The 23,062-nt window shown below is 42.6% G+C and overlaps 1 protein-coding gene across 2 annotated transcripts in view; it reads right to left on the minus strand.

Moving 5' to 3' along the window:
* Positions 1 to 23,062, minus strand: part of desi2 (desumoylating isopeptidase 2) — a 63,615-nt gene that overhangs the window by 34,774 nt on the left and 5,779 nt on the right. Inside the window, exon 1 of one of the 2 annotated variants that reach the window (XM_078405384.1) lies at positions 16,020 to 16,115. The exons of the other annotated variant lie outside the window; for it this stretch is intronic. Coding sequence (XP_078261510.1) covers positions 16,020 to 16,025 — 6 coding nt within the window. The 5' untranslated portion in view covers positions 16,026 to 16,115. Of the gene's footprint in view, positions 1 to 16,019; positions 16,116 to 23,062 lie in introns of those variants that run through there. 2 annotated transcript variants of the gene reach the window in all.

Consider the following 23,062-nt stretch of genomic DNA (forward strand, 5'->3'; position numbering starts at 1 on the left):
GAATTAATATAGATACATAGACAATAAGTGCAGGAGGTCATTCGGGCCTTTGAGCCAGCACCGCCATTCAACGTGATCATGGCTGATCATCCACAATCAGTACCCAGTTCCTGCCTTCTCCCCATACCTCTTGATTCTGCTAGCCCTAAGAGCTCTATCTAACTCTCTTTTGAATGCATCCAGTGAATCGGCCTCCACTGCCTTCTGAAGCAGAGAATTCCACAAATTCACAACTCTGTGTGAAAAGGTTTTTCCTCATCTCAGTTCTAAATGGCCTGCCCATTATTCTTAAACTGTGGACCTTGGTTCTGGACTCCCCCAACACCAGGAACATGATTCCCGCATCCAGCATGTCCAATCCCTTAATAATTTAAAGTGTTTCTATAAGATTTCCTCTCATCCTTCTAAATGCTAGTGAATACAAGCCCAGTCGCTCCATTCTTTCATTATATGACAGTCCCGCCGTCCCGGAAATTAACCTCGTGAACCTACGCTGCACTCCCTCAATAGCAAGGATGTCCTTCCTCAAATTAGGAGACCAAAACTGCACACAATACTCCAGGTGTGGTCTCACCAGGGCCCTGTGCAACTGCAGAAGGACCTCTTTGCTCCGATATTCAAATCCTCTCCTTATGAAGACCAACATGCCATTAGCTATCTTCACTACCTGCTGTACCTATATGCTTAATTTCAGTGACTGATGTACTAGGACACCCAGGTCTCGTTGAGCTTTACCTTTTCCCAACCTGACACCATTCAGATAATAATCTGCCTTCCCGTTCTTGCCTCCAAAGTGGATAACCTCACGTTTAACCTAATTAAACTGCATCTGCCATGCATCTGCCCACTCACCCACGCTGTCCAAGTCACTCTGCATCCTCATAGCATCCTCTTCACAGTTCACACTGCCACCCAGCTTTGTGTCATCTGAAAACTTGCCAATGTTACTCTTAATTCCTTCATCTACATTAATGTTCCAAGTCAAAGAGTTTTCATAGAATCTGCCCAATGTCCCTAAAAGACAAAATTGCGGAGCATTTGGATAGCAGTAACAGGATCGTTCCAAGTCAGCATGGATTTACGACGGGGAAATCATGCTTGACTTATCTTCTGGAATTTTTTGAGGATGTAACTAGGAAAATTGACAGAGGAGAGGACGGATGCATGGCAGATGCAGTTTAATGTGGAATAGTGTGAGGTTATCCACTTTGGTGGTAAGAATAGGAAGGCAAATTATTATCTGAATGGTGTCAAGTTAGGAAAAGGGGACATACAACGAGATCTGGGTGTCCTAGTGCATCAGTCACTGAAAGGAAGCATGCAGGTACAGCAGGCAGTGAAGAAAGCCAATGGAATGTTGGCCTTCATAACAAGAGGAGTTGAGTATAGGAGCAGAGGTCCTTCTGCAGTTGTACAGGGCTCTAGTGAGACCGCACCTGGAGTATTGTGTGCAGTTTTGGTTTCCAAATTTGAGGAAGGATATTCTTCCTATTGAGGGCTTGCAGCGTAGGTTTACTAGGTTAATTCCCGGAATGGCAGGACTGTCATATGTTGAAAGACTGGAGCGATTAGACTTGTATACACTGGAATTTAGAAGGATGAGAGGAGATCTTATCGAAACATATAAGATTATTAAGGGGTTGGACACGTTAGCAGCAGGAAACATGTTCCCAAATGTTGGGGGAGTCCAGAATCAGGGGTCACAGTTTAAGAATAAGGGGTAGGCCATTTAGAACGGAGATAAGAAAAACTTTTTCAGCCAGAGAGTTGTAAATCTGTGGAATTCTCTGCCTCAGAAGGCAGTGGAGGCCAATTCTCTGAATGCATTAAAGGGAGAGCTAGATAGAGCTCTTAAGGATATCGGAGTCAGGGGGTATGGGGAGAAGGCAGGAACAGGGTACTGATTGCGAATGATCAGCCATGATCACATTGAATGGTGGTGCTGGCTCGAAGGGCCGAATGGCCTACTCCTGCACCTATTGTCTATTGTCTATTCATTCAAGCTGATAACACATTTACTGTCTAATCAGTAGTATAAGAAGATAACTGCAGATGCTGGTACAAATCGAAGGTTTTTATTCACAAGATGCTGGAGTAACTCAGCAGGTCAGGCAGCATCTCGGGAGAGAAGGAATGGGTGACGTTTTGGGTCGAGACCCTTCTTCAGTCTGAAGAAGGGTCACGTCCTGACCTGCTGAGTTACTCCAGCATTTTGTGAATACTGTCTAATCAGTCTTTGTTCTGCACAAGGTCCTAAACACAGTGATTGCCTATTATCTTGATTACCCGAGAGGGACTTTGGGATGTCCTGAAAGACACTGCATAAATTAAGTTCTCAGCTCAGGTGGATATGGACAGTGGAAATAATTATGTTATATTCATTGCGAGTAGCACAGATTCTATGATCTTCAATGTACATTAGTTATAGAATGTTTCCGAAGACTAATTGTTTACAAAAGGTTCTATGATTCAAGGGCAGCAAATGAGGCACAGGTCCTGAGGGTGTGTCTTGGTTAAACCACAGGCATGGGGTAACAAGGTGCATTGGGTTTATAGCTGAACAGGGTTGGGAAAGGCAAATGATCAGAAATTGGTGGTGTGGGGGGAGGGGGGGTTATTCCATCAGAAACAGAAGGAGTAGTCTGCAGCTGCAAGTGGTTAGAGTCCTTGGCCTCCGACCTACAATGGGAAGTCTTCTATGTTAATCTGAAGCAGCCATGTGAAAATCTGCTTCTGAATGAATGGCTTATTTTCTGCAGTACATATAAGCATCACTGAATTTAGTCAGCGTGTCCACATGTCTGTTGTAATTATTTCATTTCACAAAAGTAAGGAGATTGTCATAATCAATCGTAGAATACTGGTGGATCATGAGAATATTCTGTCAATTCTGGTCAACACACTCAGGATGGGCTTCTCAATAAAATATAGAAATTATTTATTTCCGTCTAGTTCCATGTACAAGTGTTTTCAGTTACAGAAGACAATGAAATGAACAATACGAACATGGTTCAGTATCTTATTTTCTGTTGTGCATTTTGTGAATCCCTTCTGGAAATGACTCAAACCTTCAATAAGTCTATTATTTTTCTCAACTGTTCCTGCCAATTGACATTTCTCATCAACTATATAAACATTTTGTTCTATGCCATAACTACTCAATCTTAATGCAATAGTCCAGATGTGGTCATTTAAACAATAAAAGCATAAGCATTCACTGGCAATGTCATGAAAGTGACAACCACGTAGGAATTTCTACAATGTCCAGAGATCTTGTAGGTCATGTTCCTGATGAACCTCCTCCGTAAACTATTTTTGCCTTGAAGCCTTCTACACTAAAATGAGATGAATTGACATAAACGAGTCACTGAAATTCCAAGTGTTACACTTTCTAAAGAGCTTCAAAGTTTTTTAAATGGCTGATAATTACATAGCAAACTAATTTTCTGTGGGCTACAATTTCCTTACAAATATTTCAAAATAAGATTCCAATTAAAAAAATTATTCCACATTTACATTAAGTATATATTGTTTTTTTAACACTAAAAGCTGCTCAAGTTAATGGTATTTTATCCCAACATGATTTGCATCTCAGTACTTTAATCTACAAGGCTGTGTAGTCAGCTTCATATCTGCTGGCTGATAGCAAACAACACTAAAAAAAGCATGCCCATTTTAGAGACCTCAAGAGCGGTGTCATTCACATTGCATCATCATTAACATTAAATCTGAAGTCACCTATGCATAAGAACATAGTAAATAAAGCTCCTTGTGCTTTTGCCATCTTTAAGAAAGATCATAATTATCTTAATTGAGTGCTAATTTCCTGACCTAACCCTCACATCCCTCGACTCCCTTAATATTTAAGAAATTTCATTCCATTCACGGTGAACATTACAATTAAATTGAATTGAATTGAATACTTTGTCACATGTGACAAGTGACAGTGAAATTCTTTGCTTGCTTGCATATCTAAGGTATACAAAGTTTCAAAATATGCTTTCGACGCTTGAAATAAATTAATCTCTATCTTGAATATACTTAGCCACCAAGACTCCACAGCCCTTTTGCAGAGAGAACTCCAAATATTCTCATTCTTCCCATTTTTGCCAAAATGGACGAGCCAATATTTTGAGACAGTTACTGGGTTTTAGATGTAAAGCTAGGAAATCAACAATTTCACATTTATCCTGTTAAATTCTTTGAAAGCATCAGTCATTGTCCCTCATTCCAGTCTGGCCTAATTTCTTTATCAAGTCAAACCGACTAACCCAGGAATCAATCTGATGAATCTTCTCTGTATTTCTATTGCAAGTATATCGATCCTTGGATAGGGAGACTAGACCTAAACACATGACACGTGGTCTCACCAGAGCTTTTTATAATTGCAGCAAGACATCTCTACACTTTTACTCGATTAAGGCCAACATATTCCTGGATCTGTATGTTCTCTTTCAGTGATTTGTGTTTAAATAGGTTCCTCTTAACTCCTTTTCCTTTCAAAGATCGCTGTTTTACGCCAAAGTCAACAACTTCATATTTTCTGACATTATTGCACCTGCTGCATCCTTGGCCAATTGTATATTCATAACTATGTATTTATTTAGTAGGCAAAGAATTTTTGGCTCAACTCATCCATGCCAATGAAAATGCCTGTCTAAGCCAATCCTATTTACCTGGGTTTGTACTATATCGATCAAAACTTTTCCTTTTTAAGTATCACCTCTACCATTTCCTCTGGCAGTTCATTCCATACACTCAACATCCTTGGTGTGAAAAACATGCCTCTCAGGTTGCCTTTCAAATATTCGACCCTCATCTTAAAACTATACCCTCTAGCTTTAGGCCATCTCCCCCATCTAAGGTGTCGAATTTATATATTTCTATCAGGTCATCATCCCTCAGCCTTGTATGCTCTAGGGAAAACAGTCCCAGCCTATTCAATCTCAACTGATAACTCAAGCCTTCTTGTTCAGGCAACATTTTTGCAAATCTTTTCTGCACCCTCTCTAGCTCAATCATATCCTTCATTTACAAAACTGCATACAATACTCCTTGCAATCCCATTTTGTACAGCATTATCACAACAGTGTCATACTTCCCAAAATGCATCACTTCACACTTGTCACTTAATGCAAATTTACTCAGCCTGTCTCTGTCTACCCCCAAAGCGTCTATGCAGCCACCTCAAACTGCTACTGATTTTTTAAAAAATAAACAGCAGACTTGGAATATATTGTACTCAAATGCAGCCAAATCACCGATAAAGATTACGAACCGCTAGGACCTATTCTACTACCTTAAAGAAACCTGAGCTATCTGCCGTTCCACATTCTCAATATCGTCCTTTTTATTGTGTATTCCATTGACTTGTTGCATTTCCCTAATTGTATTAATTCATGGTTCAGCAGATTGAATTCCACGAAATGCAATTAATTGCATCTTATCAGGGACTGAGTACTGCGATTTAGGCAACTGCACGAGAAACTCAACAAGCACCCACATCATCCACCCTTCTCCTTGTGCCACTGAGCCGGTACCAAATTGCCAATAACCCTTGGATCCCATAAAAAAGGATACAAAGGATGACCATGATAGCTTAGTGGTTAGGTTACTGGACATGGTAGTTAGTAATAGCCATAACTGAATGTGGTTAAAAAAACCCTCTGGTTCCCCAATGTCCTTTAGGGAAGGAAAGCTAAAATTAATTCAATTAGCTTTGGAATGAACCCAGACCTAACAATGCTGTTGACACTTAACTCCTTAGTTTGGGGGCAATTAGAGATGCAAAATGAATAAATGCATTTCCAGCGATGTCTGTATTATGTAAATGATTAATAGAACACCACACAGAAATATTTCCTGCAAATGAGATACAAGAGTTACTTGAAATTAGGGAAACCAATATTTATACCGCTGGGTTGTAACCCACCCAAGTGAAATGTGAGGTGTTGTTCTTCCAATTTTCACGTGACCTCCTCCACTGTCAGAGTGAGTTTATACACCTTCATGATTTTATACACTTCCATAAGATCACCCCTCAGCCTCCTGCATTCCAAGAAATAAAGTCCTAGCCTGCCCAATCCCTCCTTACAGCTCAGACCCTTGAGTCCTGACAACATCCTCATAAATCCTCTCTGCTTAAGAGCTTAATAGCAGGGTGACCAAACAAGAACATAATACTCCGAATGCAGCCTGACCAACATGTTGTACAACTGTAACATAACATCCTAACTTTGATACTTGACTTTTGAAATCCAATGTACCAAACCAACTTATCAACCTGACACCACTTTCAGGGAACAATGTACCTATAATCACTCTGCTCCACAACTGGACCTGCCCAGCTAATCAAGATCCTGCTATAATTTTTAATAACCATCTTCACTATCTACGGTATCACCTGCAAACTTACTAATCATGCCTTGTACATTCTCAAAATCATTGATATAAACCGCAAACAGTAATGGATCCAGCATTGATCAAAGAGCCACACAATTTGTTACAGGCCTGCAGTCGGACAAACAACCTTCCACCATCACCATCTGCTTCCTTCAAAGATGTTAATTCTCTATCCAGTTTGGATCCCATGTGATCTAACCTTCCAGAGCAACCTACCATGCAGAGCGTTAGAGGCCTGCAGAAGTCCATACATTATGTCTACAGCCTTGCCCTTGTCAACCTTTTTGATTACTTCAATAAACTCATTTGTCAGACACAATCACCCACATACAAAACCTTGCTGACTATCCATAATTAGCCTATTTATCCAAATGCATATATATCTTATATCTTCAACATGGTTACTACCACAGATGTTAAGTTCACTTGCCTATAGTTTTCAGTCTTTTCCTTGCAGCCCTTTTCAAGTAGATTTATTTCTTTGAACTCCTTAAGGGCCTGTCCCAGTTACGCGATGTTTAAGGCGACTGCCGGCCACTGTCAAAGTCGTAGCAGATCACCGAAAAACTTAATTTTTTTACCCTACGACAATGTCTACGACAATGCCCACGACAAGCTATGACAACCTACCACCTAGGTGATGGCAAGCTGCCGACAACCGGCGACCCAGTCTTCACGACCTAGGACGTCCACTACGACAGGGACCACGACAAGCTACGACAACTGACGACAACCTGCACTTAAACACTCCATGTAATTATGTGCAAAAGATGCAAGTTTGTTGATATCCTTAACCTAGTCCCTATCAGATGTAACCGGCCATTTCAAAAGCAGTTCTACAATTACTGGGCACTCACAATGCTTGCAGTCTGTGGGTGAATGTGAAACCTGCACCACAAAATTGCTGGTTATTAATTTATTACATTGACTTGGACTCAAGCTAAAATGGACGCAGTGGAGTAAAGGGATAATTATGAGTATTAGGATTTTGTTTGGAATTGACGCTTGCCGCTGTGGTTGAAGTTGGGTGGGAGATGGGGGGAGAGGGGATTCGATGCGATGCCGCTAGAATTCGACAATTGTAATAAACTTTTTGAAAATGTGGAGAGGTTGACCTGTCGCACCAGAAGCCTTCCATTTCGCCGAGGATATCTTTTCACTGTGAAGCCTTTTAGAAATGGGAACGAAGGAACGACGCACCAACAGGCAATATTACTCCGGCAAGAACAATCTGGGGAGATGGGGTCGGGTTTGCTCGTGGTGCAGAGCGAATTTCATTCGTACTTAAGGAAACGGCAGGCCGGGTCCTTCTCCTTAATGGATACAGGAGACCGCAGATAAAGAAATCTTGTAAACACAAAGCGGTGGACAAAGCCAGCGGGTCAGAGAGCATCGGGGGGGGGGGGGGGGGGGGGAGAAGAGAGAGTGGACAGGCGACGTTTCAGATCGGTACCCTTCTTCAGACTGAGGGAGGGATCCGACCAGAAAGGTTTTCATTTGCATTTCCTCCACGGATGCTGCCTAACCTCTGAATTCCCCCAACACTTCGTGTTTTGCTCCTGTTCGTTGGTGCCAGCCTGAGGTGGAACCCACGGGTGGTCACGGTTTAACTCGAAATCTTACATTCAATAAATTATAATTGGGAGTTAATTTATAGCAGGGGCGTTACGCGTTGGTCAAACAGTGATAAATTGGATATCGCTTTTCCAGCATGCATCAAATACACTTCTGTGTAGGAAGGAACTGCACATTCAGGTTTACACCGAAGATAGACAAGAAATGCTGGAGTAACTCAGTGGGACAGATAGAATCTCTGGAGAGAAGGAAAGGGTGACGTTTTGGGTTGAGACCCTTCTTCAGACCCTTCTTACGACTCGAAACGTCACCCATTCCTGCTCTTCAGAGACGTTGCCTGTCCTGCTGAGTTACTCCAGCATTTCGTGTCTATCTTCAAATAATCTTCTGTTCTTCCTTAACACCAAAGGCCGTTTTCCTCGGGTACATTTCTTGAGTTTATCTCCAGGTATCTATCTGCGCAGCTCCGGCTCTTTGCTGCTGCCACGGACACATATCTTTTTTGTCTGCCCATCTTACAAGTTCCTATAGCACCCTTAATGCAAACAGTAAATAAAAAGTCTGAGGTAATATTTAATTTTCTCTATTGTAGTAAATTTATAGAAGATATTTTGATTCGTAGGAAATATATTGTTTTTTAGAGTAAGCATTGGGAACCAGATGGGGAAAAGGTCAGTATTATCATTGTGCCAGAAGGATCCATTTTTGCGCTGTATGACTCTGACTGTAAAACAACATGAGATAAAGATTAGGGGTGATATTTTAACACTGCAGTAGAGACACTAGAAGGCACTCCTGTTTTTTTAAGTTCGTGGCCTTGCTGTCAGTATGGTCAGGTGTCCGCCCCCCTTTGACAGCATCGCAGTCTCCGCCCCCATTCCACAGCTGGCTGTTGCAGCTGAACTTCTGTGGACGGGTTTTGACAGTTTTGTCAGCTTTGACAGTTCTGTCAGCTTTGACAGTAGGCGATAACCTACCACACCTGGCAACAACCTGTGACAGCGCCCACGACAAGCTAGGATCATTGGCAACAAGCCAGCAGTCGGCGAATAATTTTGAACAGGTAACTTTTTCCGCGACGAGCCGAGATCTGCTGCGACTCATTGAAGACTACTCACAATCATGCCCGCGACACCCCGGCGAACGTGCGGCGTCAGCCGAGTTGCTGGCAGTCGCCTTAAAATCGCCTAACTGGGACGGGCCCTTTACTTATTCTAAACCTGCAATTCTCCACAACTCTCAGATTCAATTGATAGTGGCGGCTGGATCACTTTACCCGTTTATTGTGTTTAAAGGGATGTACAGTATATATTATGCATAGACTATTTTCTAAATGGGGAGAGAATCCAGAAATCAGAGGTGCAAAGGGACTTGGGAGTGCAGGATTCCCAAAAAGTTAATCTGCATGTCGAATCAGTAGTAAAGAAAGCAAACTCAATGCTAGCATTTTTTACAAGAGGGCTTGAATACAAAAAACAGGGATATAGTGCGGAGGCTCTACAGGGCACTGGTAAGGGCGCATTTGGAATATTGTGAGCAATTTTGGGCAACATATCTGAGGAAGGATGTGCTGGCTCTGGAGAGGGTCCAGAAGAGGTTTACAAGAATGATCCCAGGAATGAGTAGGTTAACCTATGATGAGCGTTTGTCGGCACTGGGCCAGTACTCTCTGGAGTTTAGAAGAATGAGGGGGTACCTCATTGAAATGTACAGAATAGTGAAAGGCTTTGATAGAGTGGATTGGAGAGGATGTTTCTACTAATGGGAGAGACTAGGACTAGAGGTCATAGCCTTAGAATTAAAAGACTTTCTTTTAGGAAGGAGACATTTCTTTAGTCAGAGGGTGGTGAATCTGTGGCATTCTTTGCCACAGAAGGTTGTGGAGGCCAAGTCAGTGGATATTTTTAAGGCAGAGATAGATTTTTGATTAGTACAGATGTCAAAGGTTATGAGGAGAAAGCAGGAGAATGGGGTTAGGAGGGAGAAATAGATCAGTCAAGATTGAATGGTGGGGTAGACTTGAATGGCCTAACTCTACTATCACTTATGACCATGCTTTGTATTAATTCTTTGAAAGATCCCAATTTGGATGGAATAGCCATTACACCAACAGTAAAAACAACTTTTACCACAATATATTTCATTAGAAGATGAAGATGACTAGATAATTGTACACAAATTAGATTCAATCCCCTGGCTAAAGCAGCAATTTGTCCTTCTGTACTTCTAAGCTCTTTCTGCACTCTTGTAACAATATAGTGCAGTCTGGAATAACATTTTGCAGCGTAATGAAATAATATCTTGTTTTAAAGTTCACGTCAGGTCCCAATCATGTAACCAGTTAAATAGTGTCGTCATTTTACTGATAATAGTGACATGTCAGCGGCGCCTAACGGCAGCGGCTCACTAGCAGTCTGTTCGTCTTTTTTCCTTTTTTTTTTTTTTTTTGTTGTGTGTCGGTGTTGGGATGGTTTTTATATATTTTTTTGGTTGTGTATGTGTGGGAGGGGGTGGTGGTGTGGGGGGGGGGGGGAACTTTTCTCTTCCTCACGGCGCGGGGTGCGGCTCGGCTGCAGGGCCTAACATCGCCCAGTGCGGCTTGGCCGCTGGACTTTACATCGCCCGGTGCGGCTTGGCCGCTGGACTTAACAGTGCCCGGTGCAGCTCGGCCGCGGGACTTAACATCGCCCGGTGCGGCTCGGCCGCGGGACTTTACATCGCTGGTGCGGCTCGACTGCGGGACTTAACATCGCCCGGTGCAGCTCGGCTGCCGGACTTAACATCGCCCGGTGCGGCTCGGCTGCGGGTCTTTTCATCGCTGGTGCGGCTCGACTGCGGGACTTAACATCGCCCGGTGCGGCTCGACCACGGGACTTAACATCGCCCGGTGCGGCTCGACCACGGGACTTAACATCGCCCGGTGCGGCTCGACCACGGGACTTAACATCGCCCGGTGCGGCTCGGCCACGGGACTTAACATCGCTGGTGCGGCTCGACCACAGGACTTTACATCGCCCGGTGCGGCTCGACCACGGGACTTAGCTGCGCAAGGCTTGGTCGCGGGCCTTTCATCGTCCGGTTCGGCCGCGGGACGTTTCAGCGCCCGGTGCGGGGACTGTGCGGGTCGGTCGGGGACGAGCTGTCTGTCCGTGGGCGTGGGGAAGAGAGTGGAAGTTTTGTTGCCTCCATCACAGTGAGGGGGTGTTTGGAGTCACTGTGATGGACGTTTGTGTTGGGGTTATGTGTCTTGTGTTCTTTTTTCTATGACTGCTATGTAGTTTCGTTCGGTACTTCGGTGCCGAACGACAAATAAAGCTGTTATACCTGTTATGTCAAGGACTCCTGGCTCATGGAGTCAAAGGCTTATTGCCCAGATTTCATCTCTTTCAGCACCCTCTGTTTCCCGCTAGGTTGTAAGCTGCCTAAGTGAATTACGAGGTGCTGTTCCTCCAATTTGTGTTAGGCCTCATTCTGACAGCGGAGGAGGCCCAGGTCAGAAAGGTCATTTTAGGAATGGGAGGGGGAGTTAAAGTGTTTGGTAACCCAGGCGGACTGAGCGGAGGTATTCAGCGAAATGATCGCCCATATTGGTCTCGCCGATGTACAAAAGTCCACACCTTGAACAACGAATACATCAGATGAGGTTGGAGGAGGTGCAAGTAACCTCTGCCTAACCTGAAAGGACTATCGGGGTCCCTGGACAGAGTCAAAGGAGGAGTCATAGGGTTAGGTGTTGCATCTCATGCGGTTGCAGGGGAAGATACCTGGGGAGGGGGTGGCTTGGGTGGTAAGGGATGAGTTAACCAGAGAGTTCTGGAGGGAACTGACTCTGCAAAAGTCAGAAAGGGGTGGAGAAACAAAGATGTGTGTGGTGGAATCCTGTTGGATGTGGCGAAAATGTCAGAGGATTGTGTTATATGTGATGGCTGATGGGGTGACAGGTAAGGATTAGAGGGACTCTGTCCCTGTTGCAACTGGGGGAATGGGGAGCAATAGCGGAACTGGGGGATACTGAGGCGACACGTGTGTGGGCGTCATCAATGATGGAAGAAGGGAACCCCCGTACCCTAAAGAATGAGGACCTCGGATGTTCTGGTATGGAACAACTCATCTTGGGTACAGATGCAGCGTAGATGGGAGACTTAAGAGTAAGGGTAGAGTCTTTGCCGAAATCAGGGTAGGAAGTGTAGTCTAGATAGTTGTCAGAGGTCAGTATCTTTATAATAGATGTCAGTCGATAGTCTATCTCCTGTGATGGAGATGGAAAGATCAAGAAAGGAGAGATCATGTTGGTGATTCCCTTCAAGGGGTGAAAACAAGTTGTTTCCCTAGATTGGCAAAGGTCTGATCCTGATTTGACTATCAAAAACTGACAGTTTTGTCCCAAAATCCATTAGTCGTGTGGATTCTAGTGCTTTGGTAAACACTGGCAAGTTATTTTCTGTTTTAATTATTTGTGATCTGTTATGTTTATTTAAACAGTGTTTTAATTGATCTTATTTTCTTATTTCTCAAAACATTAGTGAAATATGTGACAGATATTCATGAACATTAAAAAACTGTCAGTTTTTGATAGTCAAATCCAGATCAGACCTTTGCCAATCAAAACTGTCAGCTGTTTAGCAGGCAAACTGATTGGCAAGGTAGGCCCTTTGTACCCTGATTTGTCAAGTTCAGGAGAGTGGTAACTAAATAGCAATTGCTGCAGTTTCAGCCGATATATAAACTGTACAAATTTCTTGTAAACTGCTGATATATTTGCACCACTAAAATGCTCCATGGCAACAACGATCGCAGACCAAATACACTACTTATTGTAAAATTATGAAGTGAATAATTACTTTATTTTCCAACATTATACAGCCAGCATCTTTTAATATGACCATTAATGCTACAATTTGTCTTGATGAGAGGTGAACTCTGATCTCTTATTGCTCGAATTGCTGTGACGTGCATTATGTTTCCATGTGCAATAAGCTAACCACTTTCTAGCCGTCATAAACGAAAGAATGTGAAGAAAATGAGGACTTTGATTTTAACTTATCACTATAGTGCAGCTGGTCTGCACAGACACAGAACAGGGAAACAGAGCTGACCATATAAGCCTGAAACCAATGCATACTTACCAAAAAACATTGGCTATTGCTATAGCAATCGCAATTGCTATTGGCAAACAGCTGTGTGATGACACGAATAAATAAATAAATAAATTACATGGCATTGTCTGCACTTCTGCAGTGCCCTCCATAATGTTTGGGACAAAGAACCATCATTTATTTATTTGCCTCTGTACTCCACAATTTGAGATTTGTAATAGAGAAAAAAAAATTACATGTGGTTAAAGAGAACATTGTCAGATATTAATAAAGGCCATTTTTATACATTTTGGTTTCACCATGTAGAAATTACAGCAGTGTTTACACACACTCCCCCCATTTCAGGGCACCATAATGTTTGGGACACAGCAATGTCATGTAAATGAAAGTAGTCATGTTTAGTATTTTGTTGCATATCCTTTGCATGTAATTTTCCAACATTATACAGCCAGCATCTTTTACACCTGCTTGAAGTCTGCGATTCATGGACATCACCAGTTGCTGGGTGTCTTCTCTGGTGATGCTCTGCCAGGCTTGTATTGCAGCCATCTTTAGCTTATGCTTGTTTTGGGGGCTAGTCCCCTTCAGTTTTCTCTTCAGCATATAATTGGGTTCAGATCGGGTGATTGACTTGGCCACTCAAGAATTGACCATTTTTTTCTTTGAAAGACTCTTTTGTTGCTTTAGCAGTAAGTTTGCGATCATTGTCTTGCTGTAGAATGAATCACCAGCCAATGAGTTTTGAGGCATTTGTTTGAACTTGAGCAGATAGGATGTGTCCATACACTTCAGAATTCATTATGCTATTACCATCAGCAGTTGTTTCATCAATGAAGATAAGTGAGCCAATACCTTCAGCAGCCAGACATGCCTAGGCCATAATACCACCACCGCCGCGTTTCACAGATGAAGTGGTATGCTTTGGATCTTGGGCAGTTCCTTCTCTCCTCCATACTTTGCTCTCGCCATCACTCTGATATAAGTTAATCTTCGTCTCATCTGTACCACAAGACCTTTTTTTTCCAGAACTGTGATTGCTCTTTTAAGTACTTATTTGCAAACTGTAACCTGGCCATCCTATTTTTGCAGCTAACCAGTGGTTTGCATCTTGCAGTGTACGTTCTGCATTTCTGGTCATGGTCTTCTGCGGACAGTGGTCAGATTCACACCTGACTCCTGAAGAGTGTTTCTGATCTGTCAGACAGGTGTTTAGTGTTTTTTCTTTATTATAGAGAGAATTCTTCTGTCATCAGCTGTGGAGGTCTTCCTTGGCCTGCCAGTCCCTTTGTGATTAGTAAGCTCTCTTTCTTCTTCATGATGTTCCAAACAGTTGATTTTGGTAAGCCTGATGTCGCTAACAGTTTTATTCTTGTTTCTCAGTCTCATAATGGCTTCTGTGACTTTCATTGGCACAACTTTGGTCCTCGTTAATAAACAGCAATAAAAGTTTCCAAAGGTGATGGAAAGACTAGAGGAAAGACTGGGTGCTGAGAGCTCTCTTATACCTGCATTAAGGAGCTAATTAAACACACCTGAGCAATTACAAACACCTGTGAAGCCATGTGTCCCAAACATTATGGTGCCCTGAAATGGGGGGATTATGTAGAAACACAGCTGTAATTTCCACGTGGTGAAACCAAAATGTATAAAAATGGCCTTTAATAAAATCTGACAATGTGCACTTTAACCACATGTTTTTTTTTTCTATTACAAATCTCAAATTGTGGAGTACAGAGCCAAATAAATAAATGATGGGTCTTTGTCCCAAACATTATGGAGGACACGGTACATGGCAAGATTATACATACAAAAACTTAGTTAAATAATTTTAAATGCTAATCAACAACCTCAATTTTCACAGTTAATGTTCTTTTATCCATGAGTTAGTCTTTGTTGAAACAACAAATTAAGGAATTAGAAGGAATTATTTAGAAATAAAACATTGGGTAATGCAGTGGCATGACTCAGATCAGATAGGTGAATCAATAATCTCTGCTGTAATTTGGGATTCTCTCAGGATGTGAAGCCAGTAAAAGGAACATTTCCACAATGACGTTCATCTGCACATGCCATTGATTCAGTTTCCAGGCCTTCCTTGGGAATCTATTGTACAATGCCAAAACACAGCAAATAATTTGCTGAAATATTGTAAAGCCTTACGACTTCCCTCAAGTTTTCTTCTCACTTGATCAAATTACTGATCCTTGTCACAGACTTTGGCAACCTTAGGTCAGTGAATGGCCACTTATTTATAAGAATACCAAAACATTTGCAGGTTACTCAGAGGGCATAGCACTTCAACAGAATCTTGATCACCAATAATTTTCTATAATACATCTTGTATAGCAGACCTCTTTGAATGGAGTGAAGAGAATGTATTGTTTAATGTAATTTCATTACTTAGTTCAAGTCGCCCAATGCTATTTAGCGCTGACTGCAATTCCAGTCAAGATCAATTAGTTCAATTCAGTCAAACCTGTGACCTATTAGCTCACATTCACTCAGGATACTTCTTACCACCAATTCTGATGTAGCTCGATAATTATCAGAGTGGAAGAACAATCAACGCCACTGAACACATGATATTATAAAGTGAAGAATGCAGGAATTAGGCACTTAACTGTGAGCACAATATTTAAATTCCATGTACTGTTTAATATTGGATCCCAAATGCTACATAAAATAAAATCTCAATTGCAAGGTTTAATAACACTTCTCATGGATTAATCAAATGATTCATACTGAAAGCATTCAGTGAGTAAATGCAATTTACCACAGACATTACTAACCAAGAATAAAATGGCAACTTTAAGATGACATGCAAAAACTTCCGCCAGCAATGGCTGCCTGTCCCTTCCTTCTTTGTTGTTTTAATAGTACGTGTTTTAGAGTTCTTTAGCTTGTTTTATGTGGGGGCGGTTTGGGGAAACTTTTTTAATCTCTTACCTCCATGGAGATCCGTATCGTATCTCCGTCCGCACTGCATCAAGGAGTTGGCGGCCTCTTGCTGGAGATCAACCTCGGAGCTCCAACCCCGGGAGCCTGTGGACTTTAACATCGTGGAGCTCGTGGTCCCTGGTTAGAGACCGAGTTCAAGTGCTCCAAGCCACAGGAACTTCGACCGCCCTGACTTCAATTGCCCCGACGTGGGGGCTTCGATCACCCCGACGGATGGTTTGACTGCCCCGACCGTGGGAGAATAAAGAGGGAAGATTGGATTTATTGCCATCCATCACAGTGAGGAATGTGGGGAATCCGCTGTGGCGGATGTTTATGTTAACTTTTATATAGTTGTGGGTCTTTTGCTTTTTGTTTTAGTATTGCTGTACAGTAATTCAAATATCACTGTACCTTAATTGGTTCACGTGACAATAAAAGACCTTTGAAACCTTTGAAAAGCAACTATTGCAAATTATACTGAAAACTGCAAATGTAAAAAAGTGAAAAGTCTAATTATTTAAATAGAGTATCAATAGAAAATTACTGTAAAGAGATCCAGGAGTCCTGACATATGAACCACAAAAGATTAATATGTAGATACGGCAAGTTATTTAGGGGATTAATTGAATGTTGTGGAGTTTGGGAGTAGGAATGCTTTTATACATTTTTTTCAAGGTACCGATGAGACCATGCATGGTGCACTGCATGCTGCTCAGGTCTTCATAGTTAAGGAAGAATGTGCTTGCATTGTAAACAGTGCACAGAGTTCATTAGGTTTCCACTTAAATCGAGATGTTGATGTAGGAAAAGAAAAGGTTAAACCAGTAGTTAAACCCCTGCCACCCCAGTAACGGACTGTTCCAGATGCTACGATCAGGCAAACGCCTCCGCTGTCACGCTGTGAAAACGGAGAGGATGAGATGGAGTTTCTTCCCACAGGCCATCAGGACTGTCAACTTTTATAACTCCAGAGACTAAATTTTTGTCTACACTATAGTAACTTATTAACTTTATTTATATGCTGTAACTAATTCTTTTTTTGTGCACAATCCGCAGGCATTGCCACTTTCATTTCACTGCACATCGTGTATGTGTATGTGACAAATAAACTTGACTTGACGTACAGAGGAATGAGTGGTGAATTTATTGAAAGACAAGATTGAGGGAGATTAACAAATCAGACAAGGAGGATTTTTTTTACTCCAAGAGTTGGGAATCTTTGGAATTCTCTATCCCAGAGAGCAGTGGAGGTGATATCATAGACATTTTTAATAGAATTGACAGACGGTTAAACAACTTGTAACCAGATCGGTAAATCAAGGGATAAAGGAACAGAAGGGAAAAGTGGCACTAGTGACCCTTATGCAGCCATGTATAAACCTAATTCAATTTTCAAATTCGTAGACAACACCACCATTGTGGGCCAGAATTAAATAACGATGAGACGGAATATAGGAAGGAGATCAAGAACCTTGTGTCCTGGTATCAAGACAACCACCTTTCTCTCAATGTCAGCAAGACAAAGGAGATAGTGCTCGACTTCAGGAAACAAAGCGGTACACGTACGTACCCCAGTTTACATTGACAATGCCGAAGTAGAGATGGTTGAAAACTTCAAATTCCTAGAAGTCATTATCACCGACAACTTCTCCTGGACCACCCACATTGAAGCAACGATCCAGAAAGCACACCAATGCCTTTGCTTCACAGAAACATAGAAAATGGGTGCAGGAGGAGGATATGTGGCCCTTTGAGCCAGCACTACTATTCATTGTGATCATGGCTGATCATCTACAATCAGTAACCTGTGCCTGCTTTCTCCCCATATCCCTTGATTCCACTAGCCCCTAGAGCTCTATCTAACTCTTTTAAATTCATCCAGTGAATTGGCCTTCACTGCCTTCTGTGGCAGAGAATTCCACAAATTCACAACTCTGGATGAAAATGTTTCTTCTCACCTCAGTTTTAAATGGCCTCCCCTTTATTCTTAGACTGCATCCCCTGGTTCTGGAGTCTCCCAACATTGGGAACATTTTTCCTGCATCTAGCTTGTCTAGCCCTTTTATGATTTTATACGTCTCTGTAAGATCCCCTCTCATCTAAACTCCAGTGAATACAAGCCTAGTCTTTCCAATCTTTCCTCATATGACAGTCCCGCCATCCCAGGGATTAACCTTGTGAACCTACGCTGCACTGCCTCAATAGCAAGGACATCCTTCCTCAAATTAGGAGACCAAAACTGCACACAATACTCCAGATGTGGTTTCACCAAGGCCCTATACAACTGCAGAAGGACTTCTTTGATCCTGTACTCAAATCCTCTCGTTATGAAGGCCAACATGCCATTAGCTTTCTTCACTGCCTGCTGTACCTGCACTACTTTCAGTGACTGGTGTACAAAGACACAGTCTCGTTGCACTTCCTCTTTACCTAATCTAACACCATCGAGATAATAATCTGCCTCCTTATTTTTGCCGTCAAAATGGATAACCTCACATTTATTTACATTATACTGCATCTGCCCACTCACTTAACCTGTCCAAGTCTCCCAACATCCTCTTCGCGGTTCACACTGCCACCCAGCTTTGTGTCATCTGCAAACTTGCTAGTGTTACTTCTAATTCCATCATCCAAATCATTAATATATATCGTAAATAGTTGCGGCCCCAGCACCAAGCCTTGCAGCACTCCACTCTCCACTGCCTGCCATTCTGAAAAGGACCCGTTTATACCTACTCTTTGCTTCTTGTCTGCCAACCAATTCTCTATCCATGTCAATACCCTACCCCCAATACCATGTGCTCTAATTCTGCTCACCAACCTCCCTTGTGGGACCTTATCAAAGGCTTTCTGAAAGTCTAGATACACTACATCCACTGGCTCTCCTTCATCCATTTTACTTATCTCATCCTCAAAAAATTCCAGAAGATTAGTCAAGCAGGATTTCCCCTTCATAAATCCATGCTGACTTGGACCAATTCTTTTACCGCTATCCAAATGCGCCATTATTGCCTCTTTAATAATTGACTCCAGCATCTTCCCCACCACCGATGTCAGGCTAACTGGTCTATAATTCCCCGTTTTCTCTCTCGCTCCTTTCTTGAAAAGTAGGATAACATTAGTTACCCTCCATTCCACAGGAACGGATCAGAATCTATTGAACATCAATCAATCAATATATCTTTATTGTCATTGTACAAGTACAACGAGATTAAGAATGCCACTTCCATATCGACGCTATAAAATAAATAAAACACGGCGAAAACAAAAACAATAAAAATGGGGGAAAAAAAGAAACAAGGTAAAGCGCAAAAAGGTTCATGCAGGGTCAATTGTGTCAGATGACCATGGGGGCAGAGACAGATCATGGGGGGCACTCAGCAGGTCCGATTCAGAACAGCTATAGCTCTAAGAATAAAGCTGTTTCGTAGTCTGGAGGTGCGGGCGTAGAAGGCCTTGTAACGTCTGCCAGATGGAAGTAGTTCAAACAGACGGTGGCATGGGTGTGTGGAGTCCTTGTAGATGCTGGTGACTTTCCTGAGGCAGCGTGCGTTGTAGATGTCCTCCAGGGCTGGTAGCTGTATCCGAATGATCCTCTGCGCTCTGCAGACGACCCGCTGAAGAGCTCTCCTATCTGCTGCCGTGCAGCTGAGATACCACACAGAGATGCCGTATGTTAGTATGCTCTCTGTGGTGCAGCGGTAGAAGGTCATCAGTAACTGTTGGGGCAGACCAGCCTTTTTCAGCGTTCTCATCAAAAACAGCCATTGCTGTGCTTTCTTGACCAGCACAGCGGTGTTAGTGGACCATGTGAGGTCCTCTGAAATGTGTGTGCCCAGAAACCTGAAGCTGCTCCACTCTGTGTCCGTTGATGAAGACTGGAGCGTATTCCTCATTGGTGATCATTTTCTAATGTGTCCACGATTTCTTGAGCTACCTCCTTGAGTACTCTAGGATGCAGACCATCAGGACCTGGGGATTTATCAGCCTTCAGTCCCATCAGTCTACCCAATACTATTTCTTGCCTATTGCAAATTTCTTTCAGTTCCTCTGTCTCCCTTGATCCTCTGTCCACTAATACATCTGGGAGATTGTTTATGTCTTCCTTAGTGAAGACATATCCGAAGCACCTGTTCAACTCTTCTGCCATTTTCTTGTTACCCATAATAATTTCACCCGTTTCTGCCTTCAAGGGACCTACATTTGTCTTTACTAATCTTTTTCTCTTAACATACCTAAAGAGGCTTTTACTGTCCTTCTTTATATTCTTGGCCAGCTTAGCTTCTCATCTTTTCAGCCCGTATTGCCCTTTTTGCTATCTTCCGTTGTCCTTTGAAAGTTGCCCACTCCTCTGGCTTCCCGCTACTCTTTGCTATCTTATACAACTTTTCTTTTAGTTTTATTCCATCTCTAACTTCCCTTGTCAGCCACGGTTGCCTCTTACTCCCCTTAGAAGGCTTAGGAAATTCGGCATGTCTTTTAAACTCTCACCAACTTCGACAAATACACCACAGAAAGCATTTTATCAGGATGCATCACAGCTTTGTTTGGGAACAGCTCCATCAAAGACCCCCAAAAATTGCAGAGAATTGCGGACATAGCCCAAACTATCATATAAATTAACCTCCCTTCTATTGATTGCATTTATACCTCACGCTGCCTCGGCAAAGCCAGCAGCATAATCAAGGACAAGTCGCACCCTGGCCACTCCCTCTTCTCCCCTCTCCCATCAGGCAAAAGGTATGAAGTGTGAAAACGCACACCTCCAGATTCAGAGGCAGTTTCTTCCCAGCTGTTATCAGGCAGTTGAATCATCCTACCACAACCAAAGAGCAGTGCTGAGCTGCAATCTAGGTACAACCTTTGGCGACCCTCGGACTTTCCTTGATCTTTGGTGACCCTCCTGACCAGTTAGTCTAACATCGGTAGTGGGGAAAATACTAGAGTCAGTTATTAAAGATGGGATAGCAGCACATTTGGAAAGTGGTGAAATCATTGGACAAAGTCAGCATGGATTTATGAAAGGTAAATCATGTCTGACGAATCTTATAGAATTTTTCGAGGATGTAACTAGTAGAGTGGATAAGGGAGAACCAGTGGATGTGTTATATCTGGACTTCCAGAAGGCTTTCGACAAGGTCCCACATAAGAGATTAGTATGCAAACTTAAAGCACACGGTATTGTGGGTTCAGTATTGATGTGGATAGAGAACTGGCTGGCAGACAGGAAGCAAAGAGTAGGAATAAACGGGTCCTTTTCAGAATGGCAGGCAGTGACTAGTGGGGTACCGCAAGGCTCAGTGCTGGGACCCCAGCTATTTACAATATATATTAATGATTTGGACGAGGGAATTGAATGCAACATCTCCAAGTTTGCAGATGACACGAAGCTGGGGGGCAGTGTTAGCTGTGAGGAGGATGCTAGGAGGCTGCAACGTGACTTGGATAGGTTAGGTGAGTGGGCAAAGGCATGGCAGATGCAGTATAATGTGGATAAATGTGAGGTTATCCACTTTGGTGGCAAGAACAGGAAAGCAGACTATTATCTGAATGGTGGCCGATTAGGAGAAGGGGAGATGCAACGAGACCTGGGTGTCGTGGTACACCAGTCATTGAAAGTAGGCATGCAGGTGCAGCAGGCAGTGAAGAAAGCGAATGGTATGTTGGCATTCATAGCAAGGGGATTTGAGTATAGGAGCAGGTAGGTTCTGCTGCAGTTGTACAGGGCATTGGTGAGACCACACCTGGAGTATTGCGTACAGTTTTGGTCTCCTAATCTGAGGAAAGACATTCTTGCCATAGAGGGAGTACAGAGAAGGTTCACCAGATTGATTCCTGGGATGGCAGGACTTTCATATGAAGAAAGACTGGATAGACTCGGCTTGTACTCGCTGGAATTTAGAAGATTGAGGGGGGATCTTATAGAAACTTACAAAATTCTTAAGGGGTTGGACAGGCTAGATGCAGGAAGATTGTTCCCGATGTTGGGGAAGTCCAGAACAAGGGGTCACAGTTTAAGGATAAGGGGGAAGTCTTTTAGGACCGAGATGAGAACGTTTTTTTTCACACAGAGTGGTGAATCTGTGGAATTCTCTGCCACAGAAGGTAGTTGAGGCCAGTTCATTGGCTATATTTAAGAGGGAGTTAGATGTGGCCCTTGTGGCTAAAGGGATCAGGGGGTATGGAGAGAAGGCAGGTACAGGATACTGAGTTGGATGATCAGCCATGATCATATTGAATGGCGGTGCAGGCTCGAAGGGCCGAATGGCCTACTCCTGCACCTATTTTCTATGTTTCTATGTTTCTATCTATCTACACACTGTAAATGGCTCGATTGTAATCATGTATAGTCTTTCTGCTGACTAGATAGCACACAAAAGCTTTTCAGCGTACCTCGGTGCACTGAACTGAAGACCATGATCCTATTGAATAGCTGAGCTGGTTTGATATGCAAACTACTTACTCATTTTCCCATTCTCATGTTCTAACTTCTGCATTAACTTTAATAAAATATATTCAGTTTAATGTATGCATGATTTTACCACAAACATTTAAATGCACATGGCTAATGTTTTTAACTGCAAAGTTAGTAGTTTAATTCTTTCCTTCTTGATGCAATACATTCAAGCACTAACTTGTATACAAATGATAGACACGGGACAATAATAAACCAATAAAGGCAAAGTAGATTCTGAAAACTGCAGCTCTACAAGTTTAAAATTTGCTTCAACTTAAATTTAAAAGAATGGATCAAAATGTTGTTATCTCCATGCACATTCCACCCAAGTTAACAACTTCAATTTTGTGGCCATTTTGTGGTCACATTACGCATGCCCTATCCAGCAACTCACTAAAACTGCTCTTGTGGCTCACTCCCATGATCTCCATCCAAGTGCCAACTTTGTACTTTTGAGGGAGAGAATAAATCATCTCATAAGGAGGCAAATACTCCCCCAAGCACATTTTACTGGTCTGGGTCAAGGTCATTGAAGCAGTGCAAAGTATACATTAATTGCATCGCCACTGATGCTAGATTTAAGATAAAAAGA

Source organism: Rhinoraja longicauda, chromosome 9, assembly GCF_053455715.1.
Source record: "Rhinoraja longicauda isolate Sanriku21f chromosome 9, sRhiLon1.1, whole genome shotgun sequence".
Lineage (NCBI taxonomy): Eukaryota > Metazoa > Chordata > Chondrichthyes > Rajiformes > Arhynchobatidae > Rhinoraja > Rhinoraja longicauda.